Source organism: Populus trichocarpa, chromosome 15 (genome assembly GCF_000002775.5).
Source record: "Populus trichocarpa isolate Nisqually-1 chromosome 15, P.trichocarpa_v4.1, whole genome shotgun sequence".
Lineage (NCBI taxonomy): Eukaryota > Viridiplantae > Streptophyta > Magnoliopsida > Malpighiales > Salicaceae > Populus > Populus trichocarpa.
In genome coordinates, this window is record NC_037299.2 from 9,884,788 (window position 1) to 9,904,575 (window position 19,788).

At 33.6% G+C, this 19,788-nt stretch overlaps 3 protein-coding genes across 21 annotated transcripts; 1 reads left to right on the forward strand and 2 right to left on the reverse strand.

Annotated features, from left to right (window-relative positions):
- Positions 1 to 1,096: 1,096 nt before the first annotated feature.
- LOC112324312 (uncharacterized) lies at positions 1,097 to 6,189 on the reverse strand. 19 transcript variants are annotated; one of them, XR_008057460.1, is made up of 5 exons: positions 5,929 to 6,189; positions 5,782 to 5,841; positions 4,845 to 4,926; positions 2,243 to 2,385; positions 1,097 to 1,550 (listed from the first exon to the last, which is right to left on the reverse strand). XR_008057460.1 is itself a non-coding variant. In XM_024586328.2 (5 exons), exons 1-5 carry the CDS (start codon positions 6,043 to 6,045, stop codon positions 1,453 to 1,455), a joined length of 495 nt encoding a protein of 164 aa, XP_024442096.1. In that variant the 5' UTR covers positions 6,046 to 6,189; the 3' UTR covers positions 1,097 to 1,452. The 19 variants fall into 19 exon arrangements, 1 of the variants encoding a protein (XP_024442096.1); XR_008057459.1 differs by having other exon boundaries at positions 2,243 to 2,388; XR_002978097.2 differs by having other exon boundaries at positions 2,243 to 4,663.
- A 289-nt stretch (positions 6,190 to 6,478) lies between these two features.
- On the forward strand, positions 6,479 to 11,181 carry LOC7453757 (protease Do-like 9). Its single transcript, XM_002321541.4, has 9 exons — positions 6,479 to 6,986; positions 7,610 to 7,809; positions 7,897 to 8,077; positions 8,222 to 8,413; positions 8,545 to 8,777; positions 10,035 to 10,136; positions 10,236 to 10,286; positions 10,417 to 10,521; positions 10,665 to 11,181. Exons 1-9 carry the CDS (start codon positions 6,479 to 6,481, stop codon positions 10,761 to 10,763), a joined length of 1,671 nt encoding a protein of 556 aa, XP_002321577.2. The 3' UTR covers positions 10,764 to 11,181.
- Positions 11,182 to 11,686: 505 nt separating this feature from the next.
- LOC7457717 (WAT1-related protein At3g28050) lies at positions 11,687 to 13,804 on the reverse strand. Its single transcript, XM_024586327.2, has 7 exons — positions 13,479 to 13,804; positions 13,305 to 13,367; positions 13,080 to 13,196; positions 12,554 to 12,791; positions 12,309 to 12,467; positions 12,091 to 12,242; positions 11,687 to 11,985 (listed from the first exon to the last, which is right to left on the reverse strand). Exons 1-7 carry the CDS (start codon positions 13,664 to 13,666, stop codon positions 11,835 to 11,837), a joined length of 1,068 nt encoding a protein of 355 aa, XP_024442095.1. The 5' UTR covers positions 13,667 to 13,804; the 3' UTR covers positions 11,687 to 11,834.
- Positions 13,805 to 19,788: the final 5,984 nt, after the last annotated feature.

A 19,788-nucleotide genomic window follows, 5' to 3' on the forward strand; every position in this document is an offset into this window, starting at 1 on the left:
ATCATTAATAATATAATAAATTACTATTTAGGATTTGTTTAGTATTATTGTGACATGTTGCGATGTGATATTTTTTTTTTAGTTTAACGTGGGTGTCCGGGTCAGCTTGCGCGCACCTCAACTAATCCCACAAGCCCTGAAGTTAACGATCATGTAAGCCTCTAGTGGCCATCATATAAGCAATCGCAGGATTCGAACCTGAAACCATAGAGGGAGCAAACCTCTTAGTCCCAAGCTTTTACCATTGAGCCACCACTTAGATGATTGCGATGTGGTATTTGATAGTGTGTGTGGTCACTGTGTTGTGTTTATAAATGTTTGATGACAAAAATAAAATAAAATAAAATATATTTTTGTTTGATTGTGACTGTGTTTTCTCATATTATCATGATATATTATTTTCTGAATTACTTTTTCCCTATAATATCATAACAAGATTTTGTTTTTTTTTCCCTTTTATTTTTTCAATTTTCTATGTTGATTTTTTTATATTAAAATCAAGAAAGTACATTTTTTTCATTATAATATTATGTTCTATTATGAGAAATTCCCCCCTTTCCCTCTTTTTTTTTCATAAATTTTCTATCTTGATTTTTCATAATCTTTTGTGTTTAATCAATATTTGTTTTCTGTTCACTTATGATGCAATTTTGCTTAGGCCACGAGTTATAAATCAATTGTTTCTTAAAAAATAAAAACCTTAAAAAAATCTAAATTGATTTCAAAATCTTTTTTCCTCCTTCGAAGCTTAAATTATACTTGTACTAGCTGACAATGGCCATCTCAAATGAAGTGGGATATGTTTAAGATTGTGATAGCGATGGTTTTTCAAAATAAATTTTTGCTGGAAAATACATCAAAATAATATATTTTTTATTTTTTAAAAATTATTTTTGACATCAGAACATTAAAATGATTTATAAACACTAAAAACATATTAATTTAAAATAAAAAACAAAATAAAAAATTTTTAAATTTTTTAAAAACACCAAACCAATCAGTCCTTGGAATTCAGTATTCAGTATATATGTGCCTGCGCTATGCAGCGGGGCACTGAACGTTCATTAACTTTGATCGCTTGAAACCGGAAGGCAACTGAAAGAAAGTTCATCGACAATGGCTTGGAACGAAAGAGAAGAAGTCAATTAAGAATGCGTTGATATGACAAACATTGCAAGAAAAAGGCCGAAACGAGCAGTAAATGCATAGAACATACATTGGTGATAGGAAGATCACAGTTCTACAAGCAGCAGTAGTAGATGTTAAACAACATAGCATTTCCTTAGCGTGCCTCGCAAGTCTTGCTTGTGAAAGGAAGAAAAGGAACAGACAATGAAGTTGTCGTTGTGCACATCCTTCTTCTAAATCTGCAGAAGAGGCCTTGGCAAAGGATCTTGGAGAAGAGCAAGAAAGGGCTAATAAACCTCCACGAAGATGTATCGATTTGTAGAGCTATGACCGCTTGTTGACTGTTCCTATAACCAAATACCAAATTAAGGGTTTGGAAAGAAAATAACTGGAGGAAACAAAGCAAGCAACATCATGATAACCTGGAAAAGAAAAGCAAAAAAAAAAAAAAAACATATGAATATGAAAACAATATATCCTCGTGTAGATAACGCTGACAACATTCATAAACAGAAGTCCTAACTCAACCATGGTTGTTGCAGCAGTGAAAAGAAACTGGCAGGAGTAATGATAGCATGCAGACTTGAAATCAAAATGAATGAAACAACAACGAAAATGCATCATATAAGAAAGCAACCAACATGGTGTGAGAGTGTAGGCAACTGACTAAGCATGTTTTTACACAACATATTTTTATCACCAATTTCTTTTTTTAAAAAGCAAACAAAGTAATATGGGACAACCATGCTTGTTTCTCGAACTAACTTAAATGCAGGGTAAAACAATGGTCACAACTAATTTTATTCTCATGAAAAAGAGTTAACAAAAATTATTTTCTCAAACGAAAATATGAAAGTGGCCTTGTGGAATTTTTTGGCCTTGTGGAATGTCAATAAGGATGTTAGCACTAAACATGCAATCACATTATAGAAAAAAAATGATCAGGTTTATTAGGTGCAAATGGCAAGATTTGAATGAAAATGCAAAATTGTTCTAAACAGGACTATCACATTTTTACAGTAGCTAAGCCCTACTTAAGCATGAGAAGGAGCCAGAAAACAACAGCAAATCACGGTTTATAAAGTGCAGATGGCGTCTTAAAAAGTTAAATAACATGTGTGCTGGAAGGTGGGAATGCCCATTGGCACTTTGCAGCAGGCGTTGCCTCTTCTAGTCTCCTCTTCTAGTCTTGATGGCGAAATATGCCCTTCTGTTAGATCCTCCTCGGATGGGAGGAGCGCCTGGCCTTCCCTGGCGCTACTACATGGAGAAAAAATGTAGTTAGGCAACATCTTATGACTTAAGAATGGAAATAGAAAATGTTAAAGAATAACATGGCTGATGTGTTCTTTTTAAAAAGAAGTTGGGAGGCTGATTCCTGGGTAGAGGAGTAAGATGGTGACATGAGTTTTACATTATGCAGCTAAGCAATTGTTTATGTAAGAGCAATAACAAGAAGCAATGGTTTAAAAATAAGAGAAAAAAGGTTCCAATTAGCATATGAAACATTGAGCTCGCTTGATTTCGAGCCGATAAAAAAGAGCTCGCGAGAAAGCTTGTCAGTGGAACATCTTTTTTTTTTTTAACACAAACACAAAAGACTTAAAATGATTCCTTATAAAATTATCTAATGTTTTATGATAATTCATCATAAAATAACAGTCAACCTTCTCACCTCTTATGTTGAATCCATGTCAAATCTATAGACACATGAGAAATCTAAGGGTCAATGCGAAATGGTGAAAATGCTTAATCAACAGACCCAATCTCTCACCCATTCTAATTCCTTTTTTTTTTTCCTGTAATTTATCCTCAGTGAAGAGAGTCAACAACCATTTTTTCTCTCTTCCCCCAAAACATAAAGCAACCACGTGTGTGCAACAAAGGTTGAATCCTACATTTTTGGTTGCAGAGATAATAAAGATGAAATAAGCATATTGTATACAAACAGAAAGGAAAATGTACAGATATACATACATATATACATAAGACATCATCCGTTGGAGTTGTTTCAAATTATTAAATCATAGAAGAAATCGTGGTCAACTCCAAAGCCATAAAGCTTCAATCCTAGTATAGCACTAGAGCATAAAATCTGAATTTTTTGTCTAACAACATGGCACATTGTTAGCCAAAATATAAGCAAATTATTAGATGGTTGGCGTTGACCTTACTAAATAAGAATGAATTTTTTTTTTTATGAAAGTTAGCATGGAGGGCTTGTTGCAAAGTACATAAAGAAAAGGTAAAAAACTAACATGGTCATGACATGAGAGCAATTTTTGGTTTAGACATCAAAGCTCTTATCTGTGTTCTGCATTTTTCCTTCTGGTTTACCAAATGGCAAAACCAAGTCCTCATGATATCATCATAAAAGAAAGAGACTTTCAGGATCAATTACCTACCAATATCAATGCAAGAAATTCAAATCACAAATGAACCAAAACCCATCAAATTTTAACCATAAAGTTTGTAAATTAATCAAAATTTAAAGCATACCATAAACCCTTTTAGAGATCTCTAAAAGCCCATCAGGTGGTTTTCTATAGAAAAACTTTCTAAACAAAGCCATTTTTTTTTAATTCTTTTCCCTCTAAAGTTCTAACAGAATCAATCACCTACATAATTGAACCCTTATTACTAAGAAAAAAACATTCCTCAAATAAGCTCAAGAAACCAAAATAAATGTTTGCATAAAACAATAGTTTCTGTTGAGGACCTAGAGAAAACATGAATTTTGCTAGGTTTTCAAGAAACCCCTTATGTGGGTTGCTGTTATTTTTGTCTTCCAATTCACACTTCGTCTCTCTCTACCTTTGTGCCTGAGAAAGATTGAGACTTTGCTTTCATTCAACAAGCTTTGATAGTTAGAGAGAATATTCTCTTTCTTTTTTCTAAAAACAAATAAGAAAGAGTCAGAGATTTAGCAATGGTGGAGGTTGTCGATGTTGACAATGATATTGCTAAGGAATAAAGCATGGTCAATACATGAGAGAAATATTTGGTTTAGACATCAAACTCTTTCTATAGCTTTTCTAGAATCTCCTTATCTCCAGCAAATTTGGTATGGATACCAACCATTTGTGTAAAAAACACAACACAACTACAACAACATTTACCAAACATCTAAATAGTTTCACAAAATCTAACTGATATGTTCAGGAAAAGAACCATGAGAATACCTGAAACTATCACAAACATTAGTATGGAAGCCACAACTTTAGCCCCTAGTACATAATGTCTTGTATATTACCCCAAAATCCAAAACAGAAGGCCTTCAAATAATAAAAATGTCAAGGAAACTTCATTTAACCCTTAAAGATATAAGCAAAAGAAGTAAATTCAAATGGCAAGCAATTAACCATCTAATAATCATAGGAGATATAATAGTGAAGGCACCAGGTTTTATCATCTCCCTCAAAGATACATATGTGATGACAGCAACATAGCGATCACAATCTAGTTTCTCCTTGTAGTCTTGTAAATTTACCATAATTTGGTCTCTCCTTGTAGCCCAAAAAAGATCTAATAATGTCTTCTTGTAAACAAAGCAACAATCCCCTTGTCAAATACAGTTCAAGAAAGTAAAGGAACCAATTAAACCCAAATAACCATTAAAAAACACATAAGCCATGTCAACCAACAATCAATGAAGTTAAAAAGGCTAAAAACCTAAAAAAACGATTTTTTTAATAAAAAAACCTCTAGAAATTTACCTTGGAGCTACTTGACCTGAACTGGAGTATATTGGGTTGACTCCTAAAGTAATTAGAGATGAACATGGTTTGAAGCTCGGTGCTGAAAAAAAATGCAACCTCAAAGAAATCATATGAAAGAAGTAAGGAATGGAAAGCTAGGTTAACACCTATAAATTGCTCCAAATCCAGAATAGAACACCCAAGCAAACACACCTCGAACAATGAACATTCTCAAAAGAGCCAGAAGGGTATGATAGTTGTTTTGTGGCAATGACAGAAGTCATGGCACTGATTCCTCGTTATAAAGCAAATTGAATCTAATTTTTATGGCCATCTTTGGGACCAAAAAACATTGTTTGTATATCCAAAGGAAAAAGATAAGATGAGAAGCTAGCAAAACCATAGCTAACATCCAGAACTTGAACAACCCCAGCTGAACATGGATCACATGTATCATTAGTTACCATATTTCCTAACCTGTATCATTAGAGATGAAACATTATAGTGCTTGAGTTTTGGAAATATCATCAATTACTGGTATCATTGCCACTGTATTAAATGATAAATTAACCAGTTCAAAAGTGAATAAGTGATATAAGAAACTTAAGTTCATCAGCTGCTCCATGCTTGAAATGAGTGCCACCACCAGGGAACCATTATAGCTAATCTTTCTCATGCACCCAATTTGTCCTCCTTTGACTTCAATAAGACGTGTATGATTCACATTGCTTCTCCATACACAATCCCTGCTAGTTGGCCATTTACGAGCAATCTATAATCCTCTAGAGGTAGCACCAAGAAAAATAAACGCTTCTCAAGTGGAGGACAATGCCTCTTTAGCCCTTCTCTTTTAGAGAAATCCAAGGATGGGAACAAAGTTCTCACATAAGAAACATCATGGCAAGGGAAAAAAAGAAGAGGGAAGATATATAAAAGCATAAAAAGATGAATTAACCTTCTTTGGAAACCACTTGAAAGCAATGAAGTAAGAGACTCAGGGAAAAGAGCTAAAAACCTTGCAAAGATAGAGCAATAGAATCACATAAAAATCCACACTTCAAAAGCAAAAGAGATCAAGAAAAAAAAAAGATAAAAAACTCACCTGCCAATCGATATCCATTCCAAACCCCTTCCTCAATCTCATGGCCTTCACCCACTCTACACCATGCTTGTATGTTATAAAGGAGAAAAAGTCTGGGATAAAGCTTCTGGGTTTCATTTGAAAGCTTGTTTGGAGCTTGTGAGTTTAAGGTCTAATGTTTATTAAAAGGAATGATCATGAGATTATTGCTGTTTTTTCGAAGGCTTCTTGGGGAGTCACTAAGGCATTGGAAGCGAAATTACGATTCTCGATTGAAATTCTATTCCCAAAAAGATGGTGGTAAAATTATAATATTTAATATAAAAACTTTTTATTCGTTAATTAAAATAACAATATTGTAATAATAAGTGAAGAAAATAATTAGACTAATTTTTCCAAAATAGTATTTTAAAAAGTATAAATCCACCATAGCTTACCCTCTCCATTGGCCCTGTTCAACATCACAATTATCACATCATTAAACTGAGACTCAATCTTACTTCTACAAAATCTAACCTAAGAAAAAAAAAAAAAAAACCCTAAAACCCTAAAACTCTTAAACCATTTCTCAATGGGCAGTGATGGAAAACGGAAGAAACGAGGCCGCAAATCTAAAACCCAAACAACCCTAGATCCCACGACACCCACCTTAAACGACGAGGTTTTCTCCGTCAACAATGTCGAAATTGTGAATTCCACCACCCCAACCAGCGCCAATCACCTCGAAAACCGCCGCGGCCGCCCTAAGAAGCGACCAAAGCACTCACCAGAGAAGCCCCCGCCATTAACTAATGGGGAGATTGGGGTTGCGACACCGGTGGAAGGCGTGGCGAGGGTGTTGCCGGCGATGGATGCGGTGGTAAAGGTGTTTTGTGTGCATACGGAGCCGAATTTCTCGCTTCCGTGGCAGAGGAAGAGGCAGTATAGTTCGAGTAGTAGTGGGTTTGTTATTCGAGGGAGGAGGGTTTTGACTAATGCACACTCTGTGGAGCATTATACACAGGTTAAGCTTAAAAAGCGTGGCTCTGATACTAAGTATTTGGCTACTGTTCTTGCTATCGGAACCGAATGTGATATTGGTAAAGATTCAAGCTTTTCATGTTGTATAAGTAAATATTCTTGTCATTAGGCTCATGCTGTTTACTATATCCTGTGTTAAAAGTGGTTTGTAATGCACATCGAAGAAAGCAAGTATCTTAGTGTGATTAGGGCATATTTTCGAGAAATATATGCACTTGATCAATTTTTAGTTTTGTTGATTCTAAACTTTATTTCTGTTTGATGAGTTGGGTTTTTTTGCATCTTACTTTCTTGCATCGAATGCAAAATGTCAGCTTTTATGGGCTAGGATAACTTGTATGTGCATTTTTTTTTTTGGAATGGTGTAATTATTCAATTTCTGTTTAGATGTGAAATAGTGACTGTGATGCGCAAGGAAAGTTCATACAAGTTTCGTTGGAGGCAATTAGGGATTTAGGTGATTATATGTTAGGACAAGAGATGATCCCACAAGTAGTCAAGCTTTCCTGCGGTAAGGGAATGAGTGTGATGAAAAGAAAATTGTAGATGTAGCTCTAGCAGGTAATGTTAATTAGATTTGCAGTTCTCTTATGACGGAACAAGGTTGATTAAGTCTATATACCTTGTTGGATGCATAGGATAAAACATTTTGCTCAATGCAAAATTTCCTTGTGATTTGCAGCCTTGCTAACAGTCAATGATGATGAGTTCTGGGAAGGGGTATCACCTGTTGAGTTTGGAGAATTGCCTGCTCTTCAAGATGCTGTAACTGTCGTTGGTTACCCAATCGGAGGGGACACAATTTCTGTGACAAGTGGTGTTGTATCACGGATAGAGATCCTATCTTATGTCCATGGATCCACAGAGCTTTTGGGTTTGCAAGTAACATTGTTGAAACTCTTGCATTTTGTTTTTTTGTAATTATTGAACTACTGCCCTTACACACCTTTCTCATGGTTTCATTTGTAGATAGATGCTGCTATAAACTCCGGAAATTCTGGTGGTCCTGCCTTTAATGATAAAGGTGAATGTGTGGGCATTGCGTTTCAGTCCCTTAAACATGAAGATGCTGAGAATATAGGGTATGTTATACCAACACCGGTCATCAAGCACTTCATCCAAGATTATGAGAAGAATGGAGCCTACACAGGTTAACTGTTATGACATATTTCGTCCTGGCTTTGTATACAAGTGTATATATACTGTGTAATTAAGTTGCTTTGTGTATATTTTAGTAGTGTCACATTGCTTACTGATCCTGGTTAAAGTCTGATGATCATCCCTTACATGCTAGGATTTCCATTTCTTGGGATTGAATGGCAGAAGATGGAAAATCCAGATTTGCGTATGGCAATGGGTATGAAACCTGATCAGAAGGGTGTTCGTATCAGAAGAGTTGATCCCACTGCTCTAGAATCTGAAGTCTTGCAGCCATCAGACATTATTCTCAGCTTTGATGGGGTAGATATTGCTAATGATGGAACAGGTTCGTGTATAAGTTCTTATGTTCAAAACAGACACCTGAAGCTTTGTTAGGAACTGATAGTATACAAAGGTAATTCATGCAGCATTCTCTTTGGCATGAAATTTCACCCCCTTTTATTGTTGACATTTCAGTTCCCTTTCGGCATGGTGAGCGCATTGGCTTCAGCTATCTTATCTCTCAAAAGTATACCGGGGATAATGCAGCGATCAAAGTTCTTCGGAATTCTAAGACTCTAGAATTTGTCATCAAACTCTCAACTCACAGAAGGCTAATTCCTCCACATGTGAAGGGAAAACCTCCATCCTATTATATCATTGCAGGATTTGTATTCACGACAGTTTCTGTTCCTTATCTTCGTTCTGAGGTGCATATTTCACTTTTCCTTTTCCTTTTCCTTTTCCTTTCTGCCTATACTTTTTCTTGATATTCCCAATGACTTCTCTTATTATTAGTTAGTAAAATTATTGTGATGAAATCTTAAATGCTTCCATTTTTAATTGGTGCTCTATGAAGCGAGTGATTTATTCTTTTTGTACATGAAGCTATGGCTGTGCTATATTGATTTTATTTCTTGACTATGGTACTTCTGCGTGATATTTTTTAACTTGTATGCTTTATGTGCTAGAGACAAGGCCCATTAAACTTTCTTCTCGTTCTTTTGTGCAAGTTTTCATGTATTCGTTGGTGCAAATGCTTTAACTAAGAGGTTATGGTTTATGTAGCACTGCATAATCTAATTTGTATTATTGTCATTGAGTCTTTGCCCCTTCTTGTCAGTAGGTGTATTAACTTATTTCTATAAACCAACACCATGGTTCTTGTTTGCTCTTGGAACTTGGGATGATAGGATATTAAACTTTCACCACATCCTAAAACATTAGAGACAGTGTGTTGATTTTAGAGGTACAAGGACTCAATTTTAATTGTACTAAAACTCTGGGCATCACCCTGTTATTGAAGCTGAGTTCTAAACTTACTAAACCTGTTCACCTAATGAACATGTGCTAATGTGTAACTGAATCCCCAAACCCAGAACTTATTGAAATGGATTTTCATCTAATTAGGTCACTGGTGAGTTCCATCAAACTTTCCTGGATTTGTCTTTTGGTTTTGCTGTCCTTTTGTAACTTTCCATTGTAACCTGGGATTGAAAACATTAATTGTAATTAGAATGGATTACTGTTGTAGTAATGCTTCTACCTTTTGCTAGCCATTGTTCTTATAGCTTGTTCTGAGGGTTGCAATATACAGATTCCTGTTTATTTTTTTCAACCAAAGTATTTAGTTTCACTCACCGAGCCTTTATTTCTGTAGCTTGCATTTGCATGTTTTTCTATTCCAACATCATTCTCCATGCCTATGACTTTGCTATATTGTGAAGTTAATTTTATGGACATTGAAGAGCAAAATAATTACTTTTATATTAGCCTCATTTATTTATTCAATCTTTCACGCCTTGCCATTTGCAGCTTCAGTTTAATGCCAACTCTCTCTCTCTCTCTCTCTCTCTCTCACACACACACACACACACACTCAGTTTAATGCAATACTTAACATCATATGTACTTTCATGGTTAACTGATTTTACATCACCCCTGTTCTTTTTTGCATAATTGTGCAGTATGGCAAAGAATATGAATTTGAAGCTCCTGTCAAACTTTTGGACAAACTTTTGCATTCAATGCCACAATCCCCAGATGAGCAGATGGTTGTGGTTTCTCAGGTCTCTCTCGCAAGCGCACATGTGTCAGTTCATATGACTACTATTCTACTCTGCTGACCTTGCATTTAAACTCTTTTTTTCCTGGAAAATTTCTGGCAGGTGCTTGTGGCTGACATTAATATTGGGTACGAGGACATCGTTAACACTCAGGTGAGGAATGGCAGTCTTGTAACCGGTGTTTTTTATTTCTGTCATTGAGTTGGTACAGCCTGTCTATGATTTCACCTATTTTTTGGTGAACTACCTCTCTTTTGATGTAATTTATTCTATACCTATGCAGGTTCTTGCTTTCAATGGTAAGCCAGTGAAGAATTTGAAGAGCTTGGCCAACATGGTCGAGAATTGTGACGACGAGTTTCTGAAATTTGATCTAGAATATGACCAGGTCCTCTCTATCTCTCTCTCTCAGGGGGTGTTTGAGTGCGTGTGTGTTTGCATGCTCATCAAGCATTTGCATCCCTGCTATATGTACTAGTTCTCTGTCTGTGGGTGTCTGGTGCTGATATTTTTTCCTGTGTTTTGGTGCAGATAGTTGTTCTCCGTATGAAGACTGCTAAGGAAGCTACTGTAGATATTCTTACCACACACTGCATACCTTCTGCAATTTCTGATGATCTTAAGCCATGAATTTGGGTCTTAGTCTAGGTACATTGCGATATTCTTGTTGGGGCCCAGCTACTCCCCTTTCTTTACCTTCATCAAGATGGGGTGGGTTGGGGTTGGGGTTGGGGTTGGGGTTGGGGTTGGGGTTGTGGTGGGGGATAATTTATAAAATTGAGGGTGGACTTGTTAGTTTTTACTTTCTTAGATGCAACTTTCCTATATGGTGTTGAGGGTTGAGAATCTTTTTAGCAAGCATAACGAGGAAAACTTGCAGTGTGTGTTATTGGCAGCTGTGTTCTTTCCTTTACCTGATACAAGTTTTGGAGAATCTTGTCAGGGTCTGTTTCTTTTCATTGTTTTTCTGCTGCTGTACTATCAGCAAGAGTATTTAACTTATGAATGTTGAAATTCCTATATATTGAGAATTTGCAAATTGATAAAACCCGGCGGGTGAATTTTCCATCTCCAAGGAAAACTACTTTGATCCCCTATTAGAAAAATTCCCAACTCTCCCTCTGGTGCTTCAACTCGAACATAAAGTTCTTGTTTCGGCAATTCAAAGGCGGGCTGTACTAGGTTAGGGGTAGTGCCTTTGATGCATCTAGCATTTTACATGAGTTGTTTTAATGCTGATATCCCATTGGATAGGTGGTTTTTCCCAGCATCGCATTGTGAATAGCATTCACTGGATGCTCTCCAGTTCTAGGTGCCAAATAATAAAGACCACAACAAGGTGCGGGACGACAACTCTGTATTTTAGATGTGGACTCTTTTTTCTACATTTTTGCTCCTTGCTCATCAATTCTCACAGAAAAAAGAACTGCAAGAATGCATGGCCAGAATCCACCCAAGAGATGGTTAGCACATCACAAATGTATCGGATGATGCCCTTTTTTCATATGAAGACCAAATAAACTGATGGAATTACAATTTGTGCTAAAAAAGGATGAGTAAAACTATGTACTAAACTTGATTGTGCTGAATTAGAATACGGTCACTTGACGGAATATTCGACAACGAAAATGTAGAAACTTGAAAAATGCCTATAGGGTTTTGTCCACAAGCTAGACAGGTATTATAACTACTCACATTGGTTTAGGCGTTCATATGGCTCTCCAAGAGAGGAGTCTTCTGTGACAGTGATTGTAGGTTTCTGGGTCTGTTTACTTTACTATGTTCGTCCTCTTTGGATTGTGCCCAAATCACTCCATAGAAACCGGCAACAATTATAATTGCTCCAACAATACTGCAGAAGAACACCAACTAGTTATAGACGTAGTTCTCTTTACCTGTATGAAGAACTAGCATGAAGCAAAGGAAGTGTCTGATGTAAACTAGACGAGACTGTTACCTTCCAACATGAAGTGTGTCGCCAAGAAAGATAACACCCAGAAACGCAGCAGTAGCAATCCCCACAGGTTTAAAAATGGCCACAAAAACAGGCCCCTTCTTGCGTATGCACCATGCTGTTACACCAAACGTCACCACACTGCCAACCACAGCCTAAAAAAGCTTCTTATTAGAGGGCTGTAAGAAAAACTGTAGTCAAATGTTTTCTTATGTGCTTACTGAATAGATGATGGAGATGAGCTCAATATCAGGCCTCAGTTTCCAAGCATTTGGATTCCGCTCTGCAATCAAGGAAACTATTGAACTTTGAATCGTCCCAAAGAGGCAGAGGAAGGAGACCATGGCCATCTCTGAAGGGTACTCTTTTAAAATTGCTGCCTTCAAGTATAATTCGACGAAAAAGCATTTAAATTTCAGCAAAGGCAATTAATATGAACAGCAACCACACATTTTGAGCCTATTACCTGAAGAGTAGTAAATATTGAAACGCATAAATCAGCAGTTACAAGGAAGAGGCCTCCTATGATCCAAGAATTTGCTGTTGACATGATGGAAGGGATTGGATCAGGATTTGATTGGGTAGTTATGGCACCTATTGCAGGGCCCTTGTACAAGGTTATAGTCAAAGCTCCTGAAACTGATACCAGTGTGCCCATGATTTTGATCCGACTTCTTGAGCTTCTCCAATCTAGCTTTTCCATCCTGAATTTGAAGGGCTAAAATTTGTAAGGAAAACATCCACTTCTCTTACAACAACATGCTTACTTCATGAGTTTACTACCCACAATTCAACAACATATTGTAGAGAGGGAACATCCCGACTCAATTTTGCATTTCATCGCTTGTAAATGTCTACAAACATCGTAACTGGAAATTTGTTTTAGTATCGACACATAGAGTGATTTTCTTTGTTTGAGTCGAAGAAGCGCAAGATTTCCACTTAATTCCCACCGCCTGCTTTTTGTACAGTGAAAAAAAGAAGAGAGAAACCTGAAGATAACAGCAAGCAAGAAAGTGAAGGCAGGGATTAGTTGGCCCATAGCAGAAGCAAGGGTAGGAGAACTGTAGCTTACACCAGTGAACACACAATTCTGCATCAAAGTAATCCTACAAAATCAAAACACAACACACAATGAAGAAGTTCCTGCAAATAAAAAGCAAACCCACTTTCAAAATCATTTAAAAGAAGCTCTTTCATGGATGATATGACATTACCCAACAAGGCTAAGGAGGAAGAACTTGCAGAGGAGGGAGTAGGTGACTGGTGGTCTCTTTGTTCTGCCCAGAAAAAGAAAAGCAAGGTCGACAATTCAATAGCAACATCAATGATTAAAGATAGATGTGATTAGGGGTTTTGCTGATGAAAGTCAAGGGCATTAGTAGATATACCTGTAGAAGATTAAAGAAGGTAACAAGATAAGAGTGGCAAGAGCATTAGAGTAAACAACAAAGACAAATTGGCTCATCCCTTTGGACATGGCTGCTTTGCTCAGTGTGGTCAAACCAACATCAAGGCATTCCACCATCACCATGGCTGCAAATGGCAGCAAATTTAACAAGACAGACTTTACTCCCATCCTTCTCTCTCTGTAAGCAAATAGAGAGAGAGTTCACTGTAGCCACTGATCAAGAGTTGTTGCGTTCAGTGGTTATGGTCAAGCAGATACAACGTAGCTGTCTAGAATCGACAAGATATTTTCTTTAATGATTCTCCATATCTCCATGAAATTATTTTTATTTTTGTCAGACAAATTAATTGAGCTCTAATTAATGAGCATTATTATATCTGTCTCCTTCTCTTCCCTTGGTAATTGTTTTTTTTTAACCAACATCAATTCTGAATCTTTTTTTTTAGCAACATTTTCATGAATTCTGAATCTATTATTATTATTATTATTATTATTATTAAAGAATTGCCATAGAAAACACGGAGCAAAACCTAAGTTATGGTAACTTACTAACTTTACTTCCTCATGTGGTCAAGGACATGTGTTCCGTGTTCGCATAAAAGAATTCACCAAGAGTCATATCCTTGTGACGTGGCATTCCAATGAGATACAATACTTCAAAACTAAACGGATGGCCCTTGGTGTATTTTTTATACCAAGGAACCTAAGACATAACATGAGAACTCTATAAAAAAAATATAAAAAACAAAGAATATTAATTTCAAAAAAAAAATTATTTCAGGTATTGCCTCAAATTAAATGCTAGAGGGTGAAATCAATAAATTTAATTTAATTAAAAAATAAAATTTCTTTTAAAAATAAAATTTAACAAAGACAGGAAACAAAACAAAATCAAGGTAACCCTTGTTATTTTAAAAGAAAGATAAATTTTACAGAAAGAGAGTAAAAAAAGAATGTTAGAGGATGAAACATGAAATGAAAAGGAGCTTAAAAAGGAAAAAAAAAAAAAAACAAGTAAACCCGAGTGAACCTTGTAAACCCGGCTTAAACTCTCAAACTTGCAATCTATTAAATTATTGATCTGAACTCAACTCAGGAGCTTAACACCTAAAAAATTAAATATTGGAGGATGAAATTAATCAGTTTAAAAACAAAATTCCTTTAGAAAAGGTAAATTCAACAAAGAAAAAAAGAAGAAAAAAGAGCCAAGGTAACCTGTGTTATTTTCAAAACGACTAAACAATACCATAGAAAGTGAAATAAAAAAATAACAAAATGTTTGAGGATGGAAAAAAAAGCTTAAAGAAATCTGTGTCAACTTTGTAAACCGGGGTTAATCTCTTAAACCCGCAAACCATTAAATTTAGACCCGGACTCAACTAAGAAGCTAAACATCTGACTAATTAAGTGTTGGAGGATGAAATAAAAAAATTAATCTAAAAAATTCTTGCAATGTAAAAAAATACAATAATACAAAAAAAATGATTAGATTTGACAGAAAAAAAACTAAAGAATGATGAAATTGCAAAAAAACAATTGCAAAAACCATCTAAAAAAATAGTAATTAAAAGAATAAGAATCAAATTTTATAGATGAAATATTGATTGGGGATGAGATTAAAAAAATTCTTAATTTAATAAACTATTCTAAATATAAAAAAAATTGCAACAAAGAGAATAGAGATGAAATTGAAGAAACCCTTTAATTTCATAAAGTATTCTAAATTTAAAAAATTGTAATAAAAAGAATATGGATGAAATCTTTAGTACAACAAAATTTAGGGGCCAATTTGATTTTTTTTAATTCCAACATGAAAATCAAGTACGAGCGAGAGAAAAGGAGAAAAAATAAAATGTTACCATACCGATCACCATAGTTCTATATGCACCGTTGATCCGTGAAGGAGACACCGAGATGCTTCAGAAGCTGCTTTGGAATCACAATTTTGGCTACCGGATGGCGTCGCACGAGTCGTTCGAAGGCAGCTAACACTATTCACCTGATTCTATTTTTTTATTTACTAAATTACCGTACTGCCCCCAATTATACTCAACAACTACCAAATGACCACATCTAAATGATAAAAAAAGTCGCTAAGTCAGAGAGAATTGATTTTAATTTTTAAGGGAAATGAAGTAACTTATTTGTTTACAAATCAAGTTAAAGACTAAAAAGCCCTTTAACCCAAGTGATTTTTTTTGTCTACCAAGGGCAATCAAGTAATCACACTATACAAAGAAAATGTAAAAATATTGTCTAACCTCTCCCTTTCAAGTAATGATCAATGTGTCCCATTGAAAATACCATTATACCCGTTAACTCAAAGTATGCTACTTTGCCTACCAAGGAGTAAAATCAGCCTTTCATTCTGCGAATCCACAGTGAAAGGCTCGTCTCTTTTAGTATAGAGTATAATATAATAACTAGTGGTATTTTTCGAGTAGAATTGCAAGCTAATTGAATTATTTTATTTTAAAGGTTAATTTTTTTCAAAAAAGCAAATAAAATTTATTCGTATGAAAACATTAAATACCATTTATTTATATAAAATATTAAAAGAAAAAATTTCAAGACAAATGACCCCAATCTATTTGAAAGATTGTAAAATTAACAAATAATTGAAAAAAAGAACAAAGGTGAGCTAAATAATTTAAAAAAGAGAGAGGAGAGAGGAGAGGATATTATTGAAAATTTAAATAATAAAACTAATGCAAAGTAAAAATAAATAAATAAAAAGGGAGGATATTAATTAAAATGTGAAAAAAAATAAAATAAAAATAAAAGCGAGGCGTTGGTGGGTCAGGCCTACACGTTTGATCTAAATACAAAAGCCCAACTGCGCTTGGATTTGGAAGCCTAGGCCTGCACCTACTTTTTTTTTTTCATCAGGACCAAACAACGATGTGTCATTTAGCTTTTTTTTTATAAAACTAATTCATGTGACAGGTTGCCTGTAGTGGCACGAAATGTGTCGCTTGCACTAACATTTTCGATCACCCCCGATGATTTTAAAATCATGGTCGAAGCTTTTAGATTCTAAAAACCCAATTTTAAAGTCGTTTTGTACCTGAAAAGCTTTAAAACCACCATAAATTTCTTCATAAACCACCTACAAACCCTAAAATCACTTTTTAAAAAAAAAACAAAAGAAAATCAACAAAATCTAAAAAATCTAAATCGACTCCAATCTATTTTTTTCAACAAGAAGAAGGCAAAAAGCAAAACCATGAAACTCCTCTCGTCAAACAAACCATTTAACACAAAAATTAGTCATTTTAGTTATCGGTATTAAACAAAATTGGTCCATCTATAATATTTGCATTATTTAACCCGACCTAACCCGTCAAAGTCAGATAATGTGAATATTAAAAATGATAGTGGGTCAAAAACACCTAAGAAATGGATATTAGGGATGTTCACGATTCAGTTCAGATCGATTTAGACTGAAAATCCCAACCAAACCGAGAGATGAAATTTCCTAAGAAAATGGACCGAACCAAAAACTAGTTCAAATCGAACTAGTTCAGTTCGGTCAAGATCAGTTTTTTTAGGTTGAAACCGAAAAATCTAATCATAAAAGCTAGCACACAAAAAAAGGTGAAAAGAAGAAAATTTGCCGAACAAATTATTTACTATACTCTTTCAAGGTCCCTGCCAGAGTATGCAAAGGCAAATATGTCAGTCAAGAAAACTATGCAAGTTGCAGAATACTACCAGTGGTAGTGGTAGGCCGCGAGTGCATCAACTTTTTCAAAAGTGCAGTCGTGATTAGTGTAGATAAATGAGAGAGAACATTTATAATTTTAATATAGAAAGTGTCGTCCACTTCCAACAACTGTACAAGAAAAGTTGAGTGGATTATACACTGGCTCACCATGACTTCTATTATATAGATTATACACTTTAGATGATGAAGTATAATAAATGGAAGCAATAATTGTAAAACAAAAACAAAATGCATTTAAGAACCAAAATGAAAACTAAACACCTAAACCAAAAGGGGGAGATGGCAGCCAAAGAGAGAGATGGAATGATATGGCTGCTTTTTTACTGGGAAAGTGGGGAATTTTTTAGGGTTAAGGAACTTCGGTTAGGTTACCTTTCTATTTATACCCCTCCTCTTTTTTTAAGTCGGTTTAAGCCTTTAAGGCATATTGGATCCAATTCAGTTACCTGATTTTAATTTTTAAAACCAAAACCGAACTGAATCGAGTGAGTTTTTTAATTTTTAAATCAGTTTGATCAATTTTTTTCTCTTGGTTTGGTGTTTTTTGAATAATTGTTTCCTAGTTTTTACAGTTTAATTGGTTTGTCGGTTTTTTTGAACACCCCTAATAGATATCATGGGTCAGGTGACATGTCAGGATTTTTAAAACTCAATCAACTCGACCTAACTCGTATACTTTATACAGCCCACCGATAATGTGGATATTACAGATTAATTTGTTGTTATATGTTTTTTTATGTTTTTGCAATTGATTATTCCATTTAGTCAATTGATTCAGTTTATGTATTGAGCTTAAATCTTTTGTTATAGCAAGTTTTGAGCTAATTTATTGAGCCTAAATCTTAGTTTTACTTAAGCTCAACCCATAAAAATTAAAAATATAAGCCTAATCCATGGAACATGTAATATCTATAAAAAAATTCCTAATCCATGGAACATGTAATATCTATAAAAATTTAGTGTAACCTAATATATCTAACTTGCGGAGGTTCAAGAAAATTGGATGAATAAGGTTTACAATTTATAAAATATTAAAAGTTAGGATGAACTCAATTATGGACCCAAACCTGACCCAACAATATCCATGAACACCGCTAATTTTAGCTCCCATAATGGTGACAATAGACAACTTTTTATTTCTTTCGTCATTTTCTAGTAGATTTCTCTCTCCTTTTCCTATCCCAAATATTAAAAATAAATAAAATATTTTTTTATGTGAAAATGAAATTACCACAAATTTGGTGTTAACCATGTATTTTTTCTTAGTATTTTAAATTCTATCATCTATCTTTTAATTTAGTATTTTTTATCATAATTTTAAATTTAATTTAATTTCATCTAATTAGGCTATAACAATTTAATTGAAAAAAAGTTTGAAATTAAAAAAAATTAAAGTGCTTGTTTATATGAATAATAAAGCACCATAAAAAACATCAGATCTTTTAGTATATTAGTTAACTAGTTCGGTTCTACGTTGTCACGCTAAGCACTTTAGAGATAGTTTTTTTAATTTATTTTTATAATAATTAAACTAAATATTAAAAAAATAATTTAAATTATAAAAAATATTAATTTAGGATAAATTCCTTTTTTATTCATATATTATTTTTGCTTAGATAATATCTTGTTTTTTTTTATTAGGAACATGATTTTTTTAATAGAAAATAAAGGTAATTGATTTTAATATTAATAGGAATTCCAATGGTATGAATTAAGGATGAAAAATGTTTCTTTTTAATTAAAACCTTTTTTAATTTATATAATTCTTTTTTATCATGAGAAAATGTTTTTTTTTTGTATTAGAAACATTGTTTTTTGTAATAAACTTATCATCATTTGAAAAAATGTTTTAATAAAAAATAAATAAATTATAACTCAATAATTTTCAAGCGAATATATAGAAACATTAAGAAAAATTAATTATAGATATAATTAAAAAAATAATAAAATAATTTTTTTATTCTTATTAAATATTTATGATCAATTTTCTAAAAATATTTGGATATTAATTTCATATATAATTATTAATAAAGTAATTATTTTTCCTAGTGTGTTTGGCTTGATAAAACATGAAATTGATGTTTTGTTTCTAGTGCTTTATGATAATTTGAATGTATTAATATAAAAAATAAAAAAAAAAATTTTAAAAAAATTATTTTAATATATTTTTAAATAAAAAATATTTTAAAAAAGCATCCTATATTACAATACCAAAAAATAAGAGGTGTAATGTTTTTTACTTTTTTTTTTAAATAATAATAATAACACATCCTATATATCTATATATCTAATGCAGACAACTTGTCATTTAAAACCAAGTTAGTGTCTCTATCCATATCCATATATTAAATTTTAGGAGTGTTTGTGAATGAATTTTAACATGTTTTTAATTAAAATTATTTTTTTATTTTAAATTAAAAATTTTAATTTTTTTTAATTGTTTTAAGTATTAATATTAAAAATAAATTTTAAAAAATAAAAAATATTATTTTAATATTTTTAAAATAAAAAATACTTTTAAAAAATAAGTTTTTATATCATTATACGTTATTTGTACCGTAGA